The 17,546-nt window shown below is 44.1% G+C and overlaps 1 protein-coding gene across 1 annotated transcript in view; it reads left to right on the top strand.

Annotated features, from left to right (window-relative positions):
• NOTCH1 (notch receptor 1) overlaps positions 1-17,546 on the top strand; it is a 74,516-nt gene that overhangs the window by 34,924 nt on the left and 22,046 nt on the right. Inside the window, 11 exon segments of the mRNA XM_020981907.2 lie at positions 3,554-3,676; positions 4,758-4,991; positions 5,733-5,888; positions 6,192-6,377; positions 6,879-6,992; positions 9,025-9,138; positions 11,490-11,723; positions 12,151-12,261; positions 14,139-14,331; positions 14,697-14,842; positions 15,895-16,008. Of these exon segments, the coding sequence (XP_020837566.1) occupies positions 3,554-3,676; positions 4,758-4,991; positions 5,733-5,888; positions 6,192-6,377; positions 6,879-6,992; positions 9,025-9,138; positions 11,490-11,723; positions 12,151-12,261; positions 14,139-14,331; positions 14,697-14,842; positions 15,895-16,008 (1,725 nt within the window).

The raw sequence follows: 17,546 nt of genomic DNA, 5'->3' as shown, positions 1-17,546 counted from the left end.
TAGCAGGGCCTAGTCCTACTGGCATGTTTGCTGGAGCAGTGAACATAATACACATACGTACACAACATATGCCACTCCCCATTAAGAACTGTCAACTGACAGGCCGATAATGTTGGTAGAGAGCAGCACCACCAATGAACTCTCCTCCCAGGTGGAGGAAGCTCTTCTAGGAAGGTTTTTAGACCAGCTTTGCTTTCTAAGGACAAAGACAGCAATCATCTCTCTTAAGAACTGAAAGGGACCTTTCAAGACCTTTCCAAAGCCCTCATGCTGACAAATCTGAGGAATCTGAAGTCCAAAGCAGTGAAAGGACATGTCCAAGGTACACAGACAGTATCAGAGGCAGGAAGTGACTCTAAGGTCTGTGCATTATCTATGCCCCAGGCTACCTCACTTCTGGATTTACTACCTGATCATACAGATTGTATGTAGTGAAAAAGCTGGAGGTTGAACCCAGGTCCTCTGAATCCAAATCCAGAGCTTTCCCTCATGCCTCACAGCTTAGGTGACATTTGAGTTGTCTTTTAAAGGGATAAATGGATGGGCAGTAATTCAGCACACGTAGGACAGAGAGAGAATGTTGCCGCCATAGAAAATGGAGTGAGCAAACGTACCAAAGTGGCAAATGTTGAGCATGTTTGAGGTGTTGTAGTTAGTCCATTTTGGTTGGATCATAGAGTTCTCAGAAGGGAGTAATATGAGATAAAGCTGGATTAAGTGTAGTGGTGCCAGCTTCTGGAAGACTTTGAATGGAAGGGAAAGAAATATGAAATGTACTTTGATGTGCAGGAGAAGCCAGAATAGATTTTTGAGCAGAGGAGTGACTTGCTTTTTGGAAGAGATAGGCCTTGAGCTGGACCTTGAAAGATGGGTAGGGGGAAAGACCATAGGTTGGTGTGAGACACCAGAAAAAGAAGTCAAACTGTTTTCCAGTGACTTCCTGTAGGGCAAGCGTCTAGTTTTGGACCTCCCTGTTATCATCACAGGAGATAGTCCAGTGGTCAGCTAGCTGGGTCTGGGTGAGGTAGTGGAGGATAGAAGGTTGGGAAGACACATCCAGGCTCTGGAGTTTCTTTTCCTGCCTGGCCTCTCAACTTGCTTAGCTGTCACTGTTTACTCACTGTTTGTCAGGGCTTGGAAGATAAATTGCCTTCTGTGGACTATCTTGCCAAAGCCCACTGTTGGTCTAATTCTAAAAGATTTATCACAGAAACCTTTTCTTACAGGTGGGTGACCTTAGAAGACAGGGAGACAAGATTCTGGGGTTTAAAGTGTAGGATCCTTGGTTTATTAATTCTGATTGTGTAGGAGCTTGAATTGCAAGTGAACAAAGCATCAATTGTTTTCATCACCCTCCCTAATTAACAATTAAGCAAACACAGAGTGCAGGCCCAACCCTCTGTTAGGTATTGAGAGGTATATGGGAACAGAAAGTGAGATTCCCTGCCCTTCTGGAGCTCACAGTCTATTTAGAGAAAATAAAACAACCCAGACAAGACCATATATCCCAAGGTGCTAGAGAACATGGGACAGACTCTCACCACTGTTGATCACTACCAATTGAGAGACGGGGTTGAGTTCACCAATTTGGTCTCAATTTCTCTGGAGCACAGCATAATACTTTGTGTATACCAATCTCTTGTGGGCTTGTGTAAACTCATAATGATTGGATTCTTACATAGCTCTAAGAGGAAGATGGTGCTGTATCATTTCCTGTCTGGTATTATTTTCATGGGTGCATTCCATTGTCTATATAACCTTTGAAGAGCAGGGATCATGTCTTACATTTCCCATCATAGGAGGTGAATATGTCTTCCCCTAGTTAAGGCACTTGGAAATGCATAGGGTTGGGTGCTTGCCCCTGCTTTGCTGTGGGAAGTATTTGGCTGTGATAACCCTTCTCTTATTTGCTATAAACATACCATTGCTTAGAGGAGTGCCGGTGATGAGCAGAAGGTTATACATTAACAATTTGGGCTTCCTGGCTTCCACTTTGCCACTTGGCCAACAGACAGATATTTTGAAGCCTAGCTCTTTTTTCCTTGTCCTGGGACACTTACCCCAGCCAAAAGGGGTCAGAAGTTCCTGCCTTTTTCTGACTCTACTATTAAGGGATAAGGCATTACTTGAGTGGGGATGGGTTGTGTTGATTGTCATTGCTTGGGGTTCCTTACTGGATCTCTGGTAGATTTAGGTAGGTTCACTGGGGAAACGAAACAGGGGTGGTCCCCTGATTGTCATGTCCTAGGTCTGAAAAGCACCTTAAGAATGAGGACCTGTAAAGTGTGTCCTTGCTTTACTGTCTGGCCCCTAATTTCCTACTTGGTCCTTCCTCAAGGCTTTTTCAGGAAAGCTCTTCCTAACTGGCTGGAGCTGGAAGAACTATGAAGAATGGTAGGATCTGCACCACAGGAATATTTGCTCATAAAAACATAAGGTCTTGAATTTTTCCTTTTCAGAGTCAACCAAGACCTTTTGAACTTTTTTCTCCCCTTGCTTTTTCTTGCTGCCAATTTCCAGCTTTAAGTGGGCATGGCTGGCAGGCAGGTAATAGGGGTGTCATTGACACTCCTGCTCTGGGGCAAAGCCCAGAGGGAAGGGGCTGAAGTAGCTTGGCTTTCTCCAAGGGCATGAGGCAGTTCAAAGGATTCCTTAACAGGTCTAGAGTGTTAATCAGTAACTGGCCACAGGTTTGCCCTGCAGTATAGCAGCCTGAAGCAATTAGAATCAGACCCTCCTGGGTTGATCATTGAGCCAGAGGGAGTGGAGCAGATTAATAGGTAACCCGGCAGCCTTAGATATTAGCCCCCCTCAGGTGTTGAACGAAGTAGGGACCCCTGTAATAAAGGAATCAAGCCTTAGATTATTCAGAGAGGAAATAAGTGTTCCTCTTTCTCTCTGCCTCCACTACCCTAACATAACACCCCCACTCCCCTCCCCCCCAAAAAAAGACATGTCAGGAACAAAGCTACTTGCATTGAGGTATTTTGCTTTGTGAAGTAGCCATGTTTCTAAAAATCTGAATATAAATGGAATTTCTATAGTTTGCATTCTTCCTACCTTAGAAAAATTGAACATTCTGAACTTGTCCAGATTGGTCATTTTATAGTTGTGGCAACTGCAGTCCTGAGAAAGGAAGTAATTTACTGACGATTGCACGGAGTTGGGGACAGAACTAGGTTAGAATCCAAGTCTCTAAATCAGTCCAGTGGTCTCTCCTCTGCATCACATGTTGTCTTCTACTCCACCAATCTAATCAAGTGATCAGGCACATAGATAGCATATGCCAAATACTGTGCTTTACAGTGAAGTAGACAGTTGTCCCTTAATTTGTTGGTAATCTAAGTTTTCATAATAATAGATTTCCAGAAAATTGAGGTTACTTTTGTGATCTCTGGAGAGGATAATAGAGATTCTAAATGAGATTATCCCAGGTTGGTGGGTATTATTGGTATGGTCCAGATTGAAGAACTACTGGATCTTGTTCACCTGGTTTCTTCCAAAAGGAAGTAGTAGAGCCTGATTTATCTTCATTCTGTTTCCTTTTTCTCAGGTTTTACTGGTCAGAACTGTGAAGACAACATCGATGACTGTCCTGGCAATAACTGTAAGAATGGAGGAACCTGTGTGGATGGAGTAAACACCTACAACTGTCGTTGTCCTCCAGAATGGACAGGTAAGGAGCAGTTGACAAAAACCTGGCTGACTTAGAGGAAAGATAACTAATATTAGGGGTGCCAGCCCAGGGAATGGGGAAGATTCATTCTTCCACACTCGCTTCACAGATTCTCTGAGACTTCCCCAGATTCAAAGGTCAGTGCAGTCCTAAGCAAAGGAAGATGATACAAGTTCAGGCCCAGGGTTTAAATGGCTGGCCATACCATTTACCCTACAATGAGAGCTCTAGAATCCTGGGGGTTTGTGACTATCTAAACCCCAACTTGTCCTTTGTCCTTACCTTGTGAGCCCTTATCTACCCAGCCCTTTTAGCCTTAGCTCTACCAGACACATCAAGCCCACTTATACAGGACTCTGGGTTTATGGTAGTATTGAACACTGTCTACCAGCCAAATATTCAAAGACATCCTTTTGCCAATGTTTGACTTCAGGGCAGGATCAGGATAGGGCTATTGGTGACCATATTGGATATGAGAGGACTCTCTCTGTGTCTCAGTAATGTATATTCATACTGATAAGCCTGAGTTGTCAAGAAAAAACTTAAATATACTTGGTATATTATTCTGTTTAAGAAGGTAGTATATGTATGGATCTCATTTCTGCTTTCTACTCTTCTCCCCTCCCCCATTTTGAAAGGAATTATTTTGAAATAAGATATTCTTTAAAGTTTCAGTCTCATGGGACCAACATACTACAAAAGAAAGATTTCCAAAAGTGTTATTTAGCTTTGTGTCGTAATATACAAAGGATTATCTTAACACACAAGCAAATTACCTATATCAGTTCTTACATGCTAAAACCTTGGTTCTCTGGAACCATTAGAGAATCAATAAATCATTTTTGTATTTTTCTATAACTGATTATTTAGTCCTTTGTGAAGGATTGCCCCCTTAAGTAATAGTACTTTGTATTTATTTTAGTCAGACATCTTTGTAATGTGATTTTGGAAATTGTCTCTTCTGCCCCAGTTCCTGCCATCTCCTGTGAAATCACTTGGCTTTAAGGAATAAACCTTTCTAGCTGTCCTCTCCCCAAGGATTGGGTCTGACAGTGCCCTCCTCTCAATTTCTCCCTCCCAGGTCAGTATTGTACGGAGGATGTAGATGAGTGTCAGCTCATGCCCAATGCCTGCCAGAATGGTGGTACTTGCCATAATACCCATGGTGACTACAACTGTGTGTGTGTCAACGGCTGGACTGGTGAGGACTGCAGTGAAAATATCGATGACTGTGCAAATGCTGCCTGTTTCCATGGTGCCACCTGCCATGACCGTGTTGCTTCCTTCTACTGTGAATGTCCCCATGGCCGCACAGGTAACCACAAGAGGAGTGACTATTTGCATGCTGAAAAGTGCTTTGAAAATAAAGGTGCTATAGGAATGTGAGGTATTGGTACAAGTTCCTACCCAAACAGTTTAGAAATCCAGATAGCTAGAATTTTTGTCTGGGTTCTAGGAATGACAAGGATACGAGTTTCTTTCTGGAACTTATTTTAATATAATACAGAAACTTTTTAGGTATATTAGTCAATAAACATTTATTAAGTACCAAGGTGTATACTAAGCTTTGGAGATATAAATATGAAAAAGAAAGATAAGTTACTGCCCTTAAGGAACTTATTAAAATCTGATAAGGGAAGACATAGTCAGCCCAGTCTCCTATGTTTTCTCCAGCTCTATCTATTGTACCTGTAAGGAGAATGGGTCCTCAGTCAAGAAAACTGAGAAATTAGAATTAAATCTAGTTTTGATGTCAACTGAGTTTGTGTTCTGTCATCAACTGGATGATGGATTTGTCATCAGTTGTCAGGGATATAGGGGAGAGGATTCCTGTAACAGGTGTAAGTTGGGCTATCTCTCAGAGATCCTTTCAGTTCAGAGTTTTTTGTTGTTTTAAATTATATCCTGATTCTTTAAAAACAAAATTGGCAACTCATTTGTTGAAACACAGCATCATCATCCAAGATAATGGAAGGACCAGAGCAGTTGATCCTTTCGTCATTTGGGAACTTAATGTGGTTAAGTTCACATCTCGTTTCACATTTTTTTCACTTAGGTCTGCTTTGCCACCTCAATGATGCTTGCATCAGCAACCCCTGCAATGAGGGCTCCAACTGTGATACCAACCCCGTCAATGGCAAAGCCATCTGTACTTGTCCCTCTGGCTATATGGGACCAGCCTGTAACCAAGATGTAGATGAGTGTTCATTGGGTATGTGGCTGGGCAGGTCCATGGAGAGCATTCTGGCTGCCAATGGGGCACAAACTGAGTGCTTGTTATATTGCAATCATAATACTGGGGGAAGTAGGCTGGGGGAAAGAGGAGACAGTTCCTCCTGCTATTGGAGATCCCCCTGATTAGGATCTGGTCAGGGGAGGCATAGTCTAGTCCCTGTTGCTTTTACTTGCATCTTTTGGGAGTAGCCTTGGGGTAAGGAAAAGCCATTTAGGGTTCAACTCCCAGGTTATGGAAATTCTTTAAGTCCACTTTTATATTTGTTTTCCCCCTTAATAGGTGCTAATCCTTGTGAGCATGCTGGTAAATGCATCAACACCCTTGGCTCCTTTGAGTGTCAATGCCTACAAGGGTATACTGGACCCCGATGTGAGATCGATGTCAATGAGTGCATATCCAATCCTTGTCAGAATGATGCCACCTGCTTGGACCAGATTGGAGAGTTCCAGTGTATCTGCATGCCAGGTCTGAAATGAGAGTTGATGGGTTTTCTCCAGCCCCACTAGGGTGGACATGAAGTGTAAGAACAGGAGCACCTTTTACTATTTGCCGAGACTTGGCTTCCTGATGAGCCAATGGAGCCCTGGACTGTGTGTGTGTAAGATTCTAGACTTGGCTCTGATACTTATGCTCTTTTGTGAACTTAGGCAAATAATTTTCTCTCTCTGGGTCCTAGTATCCCCTTCTAGAGAATGAAGGAGTTGAACTAGATGGTTTCTCCAGTTGCTTCCAGCCTTGACATTCTGTGATTAATAATTATGGTCAACCATTGCTGTATCCCACGAACTTCCTGTTAAGGCATGAATCTGTCCTCAAGCAGGCCTCTCCTGGGACTCATAGGTGGAAAGAAAGGGAAATTTCTGACAGTTGCTTATGTACTGAATGCCAGAAACCCTTCTTCTCTCCCACCATCATCCTTCCAACACCAAACCCATTCCCTGCTCTCTTCTCCCTCCCACCTCCTAGGCTATGAGGGTGTTTATTGTGAGATCAACACAGACGAGTGTGCCAGCAGCCCTTGTCTCCACAACGGCAACTGCATCGACAAGATCAGCGAGTTCCACTGCGATTGCCCCACGGGTAAGGACTAAGGATGGGCTGGCTGGGCGGTCGATAGCCTTGCCTCTCAGCATAAGCCTTTGTAGTGGAAACAAAGTTGAAATTAATCCCCTTGCCAGAGGCAAGTAAGGAAAGGTGGATTTCCATGCCGGCTACAGGGCCAGCCCCCTGGAGTCCTAGGCAGCCCACTCCCCTATCCTTCATCTTCATCATGGGATACTGCCATTTTGGCCAAAAATGGATCAGAGGCTCTGCTCTTCCCTGCTCATCTAGGTTCTCAGAGGGAGTGTGTAGTAGCAGGAAGGGCACTGGATTTGAGTTGTAGAATCAGGTTTAATCCTGGTTGCCAAGTTTGTGATCTTTGGGTGTTCAACCTCTGAGTCTGTTTCCTCATCTGTAAACTGAGGAGGCATTGGACTACTTAATTTCAAAGGTTCCTTCCAACTTTAAAAGTGAATCCAATGAATCACAAACCTTTTCCTTTACCTCCTCTCCCCTGCCTCCCACTTTCAAATAAACTGAAATTTGTCAGGGAATCATAACTCAAAGTAGGTCATATGGGTGGCCTTAAAGAAATGAGAAAGATCTTGGCTCTATGCAGAGCCCTAGCATACGGGTTAGAAAGTTAGAAAGGGAGCTCTCTGGTATAGTGCAATGATATATACATATATATAGGAATATAGAGCCAGGAGGATTGAATTCCAGTTCAAACTCTTATCATTAATTGTGACCTTGGGCAAACTATTTCTTTGCTCTGGCTTCAGTTTTCCCATCAGTAAAATGGTGGTGTTAGCCTGAGGTGTCTCTCCCAGCCCTGGCACTCTATGATTATAAAGCAACACCTGCCTATCTTTGGGAAGTGCCCACTGTCTCTGGGGAAGAGATGGTTTCTTCTAAACTGCTGGGAGAGAATGAGCAGAGTTTCTGAGTACTAAGGGAACAGAGAGGAAAGTAGGGATCAGAGTAGTTGGGATATTTTTGGGGAAAAACTATTGCTTTTCTCATCTTTGAGAGAGCTAGTTAATGTAGGAAAGTTGCCTAAGGAAAGGGCAGATGTGCTTTCCCTGGGTGGATCAAAGATGTCCAATCACCTTCCCAGTTGAATAGTTAGTTTGAGTACTGCCTGTTTGTGTCTACACGTGCGCACACGCGCACACACACACACATCACCTCACCACCATCACCCCCTACCCCTCATCCCCCCTGAAGTAGGGGAAAGGAAAAGAGAAGAGGGTAGGCTGGGCCTTCTGAAAACAGTTAAAATGAAAATAAAAAGTTTGTGATTGAAAAATTCTCCAGCATGGGAAGGCTAGAGGAGGGGGACATGCCAAAGAACTGGTTGGGGGCTTGACTAAGGTTCAGTATCCCAGAGGAGAAAACAGAGTGGGGAGGGGGGGGATAGACAAGCTGTGAAAGGATTTCGAAGTTCAGATCCTTCACTCTTCTAGAGATGTAAATAAGATGTTCCAGACATTGGGTCAGATTCCCCCATTCACAGCCCTATGTGGCTGTAGCTATGGCAACCCAGAGTAGGTTTGAAAAAAAAAATACCAGCTTCTATAGGCAGGCCTGGGGGTGGGGAATGGGGGGCCTGGCAGTGTGCATGGAAAGGACAGTGATCAGAAGGGAGTGAGTTGAAAGAAATTAAGGGGCTTTGGGATGAGAAAGCTTCGTGCTAGGGCAGGAGAAGAGACTTGAAGGCAGGAGTTTGAACAATGTGCTGGAGGGGTATTTTCCAGGATTTCTTGGGAGTATTTTCTCTAAACCTAAGGTTTGGGGGGGAAGAAAACAGGTATTTGGAAAAATATGTATTGAACACTGCTCAGTGGGGCTATGTGAGCAGATTTTGGGGCTGATTTTGTAAGGGTGGACTGGTTCACAGTGTGAGTTGGTCTTGAGGGGTGGATGGCCTAACTTTATGAGGATGGGCTTTAGAATAGCACCAGAGAATAGAATTCCCACTTCCTTGGGACTTGACTTTGGAAAGAAGACTGCAGGTGTCACAGGAGAAGACAAGCAGTGGCTGATAACTTTTCTGTGCTCTGGATTTCAGGCTTCAATGGGCACCTCTGTCAATATGACATTGACGAGTGTGCCAGCACCCCTTGTAAGAATGGAGCAAAGTGTATGGATGGCCCCAATACCTACACCTGCGAGTGTACTGAAGGTAAGTGTGTTTCTGGGGTAGGGAGGAGGGTGACATGGACCAGAGGTTTGGTAGGGAGAGGGGCTTTGGGTACAGTTGCCAGGGCTCAAGAGACAAAATTTTTGTAATTGAAAATTTATTTACCAATGACTTTCTTTATAGATTCCTCCTTTATAAGGAATAAGTGCAGTCAACCAAAATGATTCATGATATTGGCTGAAAATATATGTCGCATTCCACATCTGTAGTCCCCCACTTCTCTGCTGAGGGGCAGTCGGCACAGTTCTCCACTTCTCTCTGATCAGACACGATCAGACGCTGTTCTGCTCAGGGGTCTAGTCTTCTGTTGGTCTCTCCCTTTCCACTGCATTATTGAAATCCCTATGTAAAATTTTCCCCTGGTTCTGATTACTTCACTCTGCAGCAGTTCACATAGGTTTTTCTAAATCAGGTATAAGTTTTTCTAAGATGATTATTCATTTCTTATAGTGCAGCAATATTCCATTTTGTTCATGTAATAAAATTTATTCAGGTATTCTCTAGGTGATAAACACCCAGGTTTCTTCTAGCTCCTTGCTTACGTCAAAAGTGCCACTATAAGTATTGTATATGTCCGATGCTTTCCAGTGGCATCCTTGGAGTTTAGGTCTGGTAGTGGTTTTGCTGGGTCAAAACATTTTTTTTCCTTCAAGTCATTTAAAATTTTTTAAAAATTTTATTTAGTATTTTATTTTTCCCCAATTACATATAAAAACAATTTTTAACATTTGTTTTTTAAACTTTGAGTTGCAAATTCTCTCCCTTCTTCCCTTCCCACCCTTCCAACCCCCTCACCTTGAGAAGGCAAGCAATTCAATATAGGTTATACATGTGTAATCATGCAAAACATATCCATAATAGTCATGTTGTGAAAGAAAACATAAACAAGAAAAAAAAACTTCAGAAAAATAAAGTTAAAAAAAGTTTGCTTCAATTTGTGTTCAGACACCATCAGTTTTCTTTGGGGATGGATGGCATTTTTCATCGTAAGTCCTTCCGAGCTGTCTTCCTTCAAGTCATTTTTGTGGCCATTTGATTCCCTACCATCCCTGTGAGCTTGCTAGGAATATTGGCATTTCTGTTGTCCATTTGACAAATGAGGAAACTGATGTAGTGTTTCTCTCTCATTGATCAATCTAAGATGCTTATGCTTCCCCATCTCAGGTGAAGCTGTTGTTTCATTCACAATCCAGCAATGCTTTCATCAACACTGGGATTATTGGTTGTTAAAAAACGCTTTGAGATCACCATTTGGGAGCAGCTGTTCAGGGGGCAGCTTAGGCAAGCTGTTGGTGGTAGTGTAGCACAGGCTTCTCTTCGGCACGGGGCCCGGAGACCTGAGGAACAACTGGGCAAGCTGATGCCGGCAGCCTGGTGTTCAACAGAGCAGCCTTTGTGCAGCTTTTGTGGGGCCTTCCCGCCAGAAGTCAGAGTGGGGCTGTCCCTAATGAGCGTGCACACTGTGCTGAGCCCTGATGAGAGGCGGGAAGTGTTGGGTGGGGGCGGGGGGTGCTCTTAGAGACGGTCCAAGCCAAGAGACAGTCCAAGGGGAGGAGGAATACAAAGAAAGGGTTGTAGTAAACTGGAAAGAGCCCTGGACTTGGGAGTCAAATTTAGCTTTAAATCTTCTTCTGATTTTTGTCATATGACCTTGAGTAAGTCACTTTTCTTCTGTCTGGCTCTCAGTTTCATAGAATCATACTTTTAGAGCTAGGAAGGATCCTGAAGATTACCTAGTCAAATCCCCCTCATTTTTACAGAGGAGGAAACTGAGGCCCAGAGGCAAGGTGAGTTGCCCAAGATCACAATTATCTATTTAGTTTTAGGACTTGAAGTTGGACTTTCCAAATGGCAATGTAGTGTTCTTCCCATTCTCTGTATAATAAGAGAATTGGACCAGAGTAGAGGGGCCTCTTTAAGGTCTTCTTAGAGGCAACTAGGTAGCTCAATGGATGGACTACTGGGCCTGGAGTCAAAAAAAACCCAGTTTAAATTTGGTCTCAGAGGGGCAGTTAGGTGGCACAGTGGATAGAGCTTTGGCCTTGGGAATCAGGAGGACCTGAATTCAAATCCGACCTCAGACACTTGACACTTACTAGCTGTGTGACTCTGGGTGAGTCACTTAACCCGAATGCCTTACCAAAAACAAACAAACAAACAAATTTGGTCTCAGACATTGGTGTAGGTGGTAGGCAGTAGTCTGACAGAACTGGGATCCCAGCCACCTAGGCTTTCCTTGGTCTCAGCTGAAAGAAGTAGGAGGTGAGGGTCTTAGGAGTACATAATGCAGCCACATTCTGATAGCCCCTTCTCTTGTTCCCTCCCTCAATCAGGTTTCACTGGTTCCCACTGTGAGGTAGACATCAATGAATGTGACCCTGACCCCTGCCACTATGGAACTTGTAAGGATGGCATTGCTGCCTTCACTTGCCTCTGCCACCCCGGTTATACTGGGCATCGCTGTGAAACCAACATCAATGAATGTCAGAGCCAGCCTTGCCGAAATGGGGGTACCTGTCAGGACCGCCATAATAGCTACAACTGTCTCTGTCTCAAGGGGACCACAGGTGAGGTCTTTCAGGGAAGGGTTAGTAAGGTGAGAGAACCAGAAGGAGGAGTAAGGCTGAGCATGAAGTGTGTGAGGAGAGAGGAGGGAGAAAGAGTGTGTGAGTGTGTGTGTGTGTGAACGCAAGTATGTGTGTGTGTGTGTGTGTGTATGTGTGTATACAGGGAGTAGACAGAGACTGAAGACTCCAAAGGTTGGGGGAGGATAGGTCGTAGACATCTCCCCCCCCCCCTCTTTTGTATATATAGTTCTACCTATCCTGTGAGTCCCAAAAGGCCTTTTAAAAAAGATTTTAAAGCTTAAAATTGCACTAAGACTTTTGGAACACCCTGTAGTTTTAGAGTGAAGATCCTTGGTGAGGTGATGGGGGAATGGAGTAGAGTAGGAGTTAGGCTTAACAATGACCATTAGTTCTCTCCCCACTGCAGGGCCCAACTGTGAGATCAACCTTGATGACTGTGCCAGCAACCCATGTGACTCTGGCAAATGCATAGACAAGATTAATGGTTATGAGTGTGCGTGTGAGCCAGGCTACACAGGTGAGAATCTGGTTCAGGAAAGGAGCGTGGGGTTCATACTCTCTTGGGATACCAGAGACTCCTTGGATCACTATCATGTGACCCCATCTCCTGTAATTATGCTATATGGCCCCACTTCCCAGTACCTAGTCTTGCTCTAGGTCATTCCTGCCCCTAACACTGACAGTCTAGTTGGTATGTAGAAACAAACAAGGTTAACATGTATTTGAAATATGATGGTTCCAAATGAGTTGTACTATTAGTAAGGAAGTTGGAAGGGGGGAGAGATCACCAAAGGCTGAGGCAGTTAGGGAAAGCTTTTTGTGGGGGACTTGATCTGGGTCTCAAAGAGCAGATGGGATTTGGATAGGTAGAAATTGGAAACAGATGTTTGAAAAAAAATGCAACGTGTATTTGCAAGCCATTCATCTAGATTAACTGGAATGAAGGAGATTTTTATTGAGAGTAGAGTGAGATGAAATTGGAGAGGCAGGTTGGAGCCAAATTATAGAAGGTGAGGAGCTATAGCTTAAGGACTTTGGACCATCCTGTAGCAAATAATAAGGTGCCCTTGAAAGCTCTTAAACAAGGGAACAACGTGATGAATGAAATCCATATTTTAGGAAGATGAATGTGGTTGCCTTGGCAAAATGGACTACAGGCAGAGACACTTGATTAAGAGACTATTGCTGGACATTCTCCCTTGGCCTTAGGATACCAACTACCTTCGTGGTTAGCATTATTCTAACTGCCCACCAGTTTCCTCGCTTCTTAAGCTTGGGTTGGGGTGCGTGGGAGCAGTGGGGGGGGGTATATTATCCACAAGAAAGAGGAGGATGTGGTCAGTAAACCTCATTTAATCTCTGAGTCTCTTTCTTCCTATGAAATGAGGGGGTTGGACTAAGTGATCTCTGGTGTCCATTTTGGCTCTAAATCCTGTGATCCTGTAATCCCAGAATTCTGGGTCTCAGGGCTATCAGGTTCCTGGTCTTGTTTGACTGGTTGGTTTGATTACCATGGACAGAACAGTATCTTGGATCAGACTACTCCTGCTTACCAATGCCTTCTAAGCCTGACCCAAGACACCAGCAAAGAACCCACATCCTTTGTTAGTCCTTCCTTGTTGCCTTGAATAAAAACTCAAGAAATGGTCCCTTCCCTCATTGCCAAAGCCAAGAATTCATGTATAAGATGTAGAACTGGAAAGGACTCCTCAGTTCCAAGCTCCTTATCCTGTAGATGCTGAAGCAGAGGCCTAATGGAATGGGATACCTGCTTTGAGGGGAGAGATTCTAGATTATATGGAAGGGATGCTGAGAAAGAGACAGAGATTACAAGGGGTGGGCCAAGTTGGGAAGAGACAGATCATTCAGCATCACTAACAACTCCTTTCTAAATTTCTTGCACACTTATTTTGCATGATAGTTCATGTAACCTTCATGAGTTGGGCAGGGCACATGTAATTACCACTGTTGGATAGATGGGGAAACTGAGCGACAGAGAGGGAAAGGAGTGAGTTAGTGGCGGAGTTGGAGCTAATACCGGGACCCTAATACTCAAGTCTAGTGCTCTTTTGCTATGCTATATTCTAGAACCAGGAAGGGGGGTCAAGGAGTAAGCTGAAAAATCCTTATAGAATGAAGTCATGGGATTTAGAGCTTCAAGACATCAGGGAAATTAAGTGATCTTCCCAAGGTCAAGTAGCTAGTAAGTAGGAGAACCACAACTGAAACCCAGGTTCTCTGACACCAGAGTTACTACTTTCCTTTCCAACTTAACCAAGATGTTCCTCTTCCCTTACCAAGTTGAAAATGGAGAGAGGCTGGAATCCATTGGAGAGGGTTTAGGGGTCACCATTCTGTTGATTCCACCCTTGTCTTCTTTCCCCTTCCCCTCAGGGAGTATGTGCAACATCAACATCGATGAATGTGCTGGAAACCCATGTCACAATGGTGGCACGTGTGAAGACGGCATCAACGGCTTCACCTGCCACTGCCCGGATGGCTACCATGATCTCACGTGCCTATCTGAAGTCAACGAGTGCAGCAGTAACCCATGTATACATGGGAAATGCCGGGATGGCCTTAATGGGTATGTAAAATGCTGGAGCTTCAGGGAGTCAGATGGTCTGGATTTCTGTTCTTGCCATATCTCATTAGTGGGTTCCCATGGCTTCATTCTGCAATATTCCTAGGTCCCAATTTCTTACCTTCCCTGGCTGGATTTGGGCTTCTTCTTGCCTCGAAGCTCAGAAAGGAACCCAACAGAGCCTTCTCTTTTCTGTTTGTACTTGACATCCAGAAAAAATTAAGAAAGGCCTCTGAGTAGTCCAGCATTGTATCTAACTACACACTTATGCTCAATTATGACCCTGCATTCAAGGTTGTCAATGAAAAATGCGAGCATGTTTAGTCCAGGGCAATCAAGATGGCTAAGAGACTTTGCTCTTTCTTTAGGTACAAGTGTGATTGTGACCCAGGCTGGAGTGGCACAAACTGTGATATCAATAACAACGAGTGTGATTCGAACCCATGTGTTAATGGGGGCACCTGCAAGGACATGACCAGTGGCTACGTGTGCACTTGCCGTGAAGGCTTCAGCGGTAAGTGGGGACTAGGGCGAGGTGTCCAGGGCATGCAGGAAGGTATCATAGTCTACAGTTTAAGATAGTTTGAGAGTTCCTTTGGTTTCTTCTTCACTCCCTTGCTATTTTCTGATAATCTACTGATCTTTGGCTGTAACTGTAGGCCTCAGAAGCATAGGGCAGGTGAGCCAGAATTAGGAGGACTCCTAGTTAATGGAATGCCCCATTTGGATTCCATTCACAAAAATGTTAACTAACTACTATGTAGAGGGCTCTTTGCTGGGTAGGAAAATATTCATTTAATAAGTCGTTATTAAAGCACATACAGGGCCCTCTGAGAAATGTAATGGGAATTTCAGAGATGAATAAAACATTGGCCTCAGCCTTCAAGAAACTTCTGTCTAGTGGAAGAGACCAGACTCACATCCAGGAAGTATAGGTGGATGGTTATCAGTGTTATGATGTCCTTGGGAACAATACTTTGAGCAGTGATTCTTTTGACCCAGACTGCACTGAGCAGTATAAATGTGAAATCCATTACTGAGGTTGGATCTCAGGGCAGGACCTTCTAAGCTTCCTAGGTCAGACCCGGGCCTAGGTTTGGGCAGGGCCCTGACTGGCCAAGACGTAGACTAGGGAAAACAAATTTGGGACAGGGAAAAAAAAACCCAAAACAAACGAACGAATAAAAACACCATGGGGGAAAAAGAATAGAATCGCTAGCTTTTAGATCTGGATGGAACCTTATGTATAATCTAGTCCAATCAACTAATTAGGAAAAACTAAGACCTCAAAAAAAGGCAAGGGCTTGCTTAAGGTCAGTCTTTGAGTTCATGGCAGAGCTGGGACTAGAACCCAGGTCTCCTCCTTCCAAATCTAGTACCCTTTACAATGTACCATTAAGAGGGAAAGGATGAGAGAAGGAAGATGTACGTACTGTAGGAAGGAGGAAGGAGAGGACCCCTTAATCTCAGGGGCTACTCCCTTAAAGCACCTGGGCCTTTATACTGTAGCCATTTTAAGTCCATCTCTGAGAAAATGGAGCTTGATGGTTTGTTTTTCTGTCCTAGGCCCCAACTGTCAGACCAACATCAATGAATGCGCTTCCAACCCATGTCTGAACCAGGGCACCTGTATTGATGATGTGGCTGGCTACAAGTGTAACTGCCTCCTACCGTATACTGGTGAGAAAACATGGAGTGGGAGGACATTGATAACAGTAGTCCCTTAACAATATAGGTGTATGTGGTTGCTACTTCTCCTTTTTATCCAGATCCTAAAGAAGAGGCTCTTTCAAACACTCCTGATCTACTCTCAGGACCACCCTTAGAGTGATTCTTCTTTAATGGAAATATGTTTGTGAACAAAACTCTGGGATAGAAATAGAGGGGAATACCGCCCCCCCCCCAAAAAAAAGTGACTCGTTGGCTATGTTCTGAGGGAATTTGGAATCTAAACTACAGTGGGGGAACTAACGCTTTGCAGAAAGGGCCCATACAGTGGGTTTTAATTTCACATGTGTTGCTTATGCCTTTCTCCCTTTGAGCAGTCGTATACTTTATATAAAAGACAGCAAGATGGGATCTATCTAGAATTGAAAACCAACTTGTCAGGGATGTGCCCCTCCAGAATTATGTCACCGATTTGGGGCTGGGGGTTCCAGGTTCAAGGAAGTCCTCCTTGACATGCCCCTCTATAGGTTAAAAAGAGGCCTAAAATTGGTTGATGCATAAACACATGGAATGTCCAGAGCTGGAAGGGCCCATAGAACAAACATAGAACAAAAGTTCTACATGTCAAAGTTAAAAGGGACCTAGAGACTAACCTAGTCCAACACTCTTCTTTTACAGACAGAGAAACTGAGGCACGATATGTCATATTCCTTTTCAAAGGGAAAAGATGCAATTGCTTTGACCATCCTCATTTTGGCCCAAGGGATTATGTATCTTTGTTTACTAAGACAGCCAGCCTAGTGCTCACTGTCTTGTCCTGGTCACCTGCTTCCTAATATGTGCACTGAACCATTTCCCTCTGTCCCTGAAAGTCTTCAAGATTTCTTTGGCCTGTGAGGCTGGCTGCCATCCTTTGTGTGAGAGTAATCCAGATGAATAGGACAGAGACTGGAGATTCCAGTGGTTGGGGGAGGCTGGACAGGATGTGTATATGTTTTTACAGGAGCTGAAAACAACTATTGAAAAACCCAACCAAGTAGGGTTTGCTTGAATGTGAAAAAACGGGAGAGGTTTCCTTAAGAATCATAAGTGCCTGTTCATTAACCAATTGTCCATGATAAAAAGTCCCATGCGAAGAATTGACTGAAAAATTCTCTAAACCAAGTATCTCTGAGTTTTCACTCTGAGCATGAGAATGGATGGATTTCTGCAGTTTGGAGGGAGGGTGACGGATGCACCTCCCTGAACCATGGTCCTAACTCTGTTATGTTAGCCCTGATGGATGCTGCTAAGGGAGCCTGACTCAGAAGGGGAGGAAGCTTCCGGATGGGCTGTCCTTTGATTTCCTGTGACATAGGGCCATAAGAGAAATATTTGCTTTGACCGAAGATAGGGGCCTGTATTCTCAGTTGCTCTCCCAGAGTCAGGCGGGTGTTATTTAAGAAAACAGTACGGGGCCCTTGTCTGTTGGGGGGATTCTATCCCTTTCCGGGCCTGTGGATGAACAGCATTCTCTCGACTGCTGATGCTCCTTTTTGGAAAAACCGACA

The sequence above is a fragment of the Phascolarctos cinereus genome, unplaced genomic scaffold, assembly GCF_003287225.1.
Source record: "Phascolarctos cinereus isolate Bilbo 61053 unplaced genomic scaffold, phaCin_HiC Scaffold_2;HRSCAF=192, whole genome shotgun sequence".
NCBI classification, from domain to species: Eukaryota; Metazoa; Chordata; class Mammalia; order Diprotodontia; family Phascolarctidae; genus Phascolarctos; species Phascolarctos cinereus.
The sequence above is the reverse complement of the archived record's forward strand: the minus strand, read 5'-3'. Positions and strand labels throughout refer to the sequence as shown.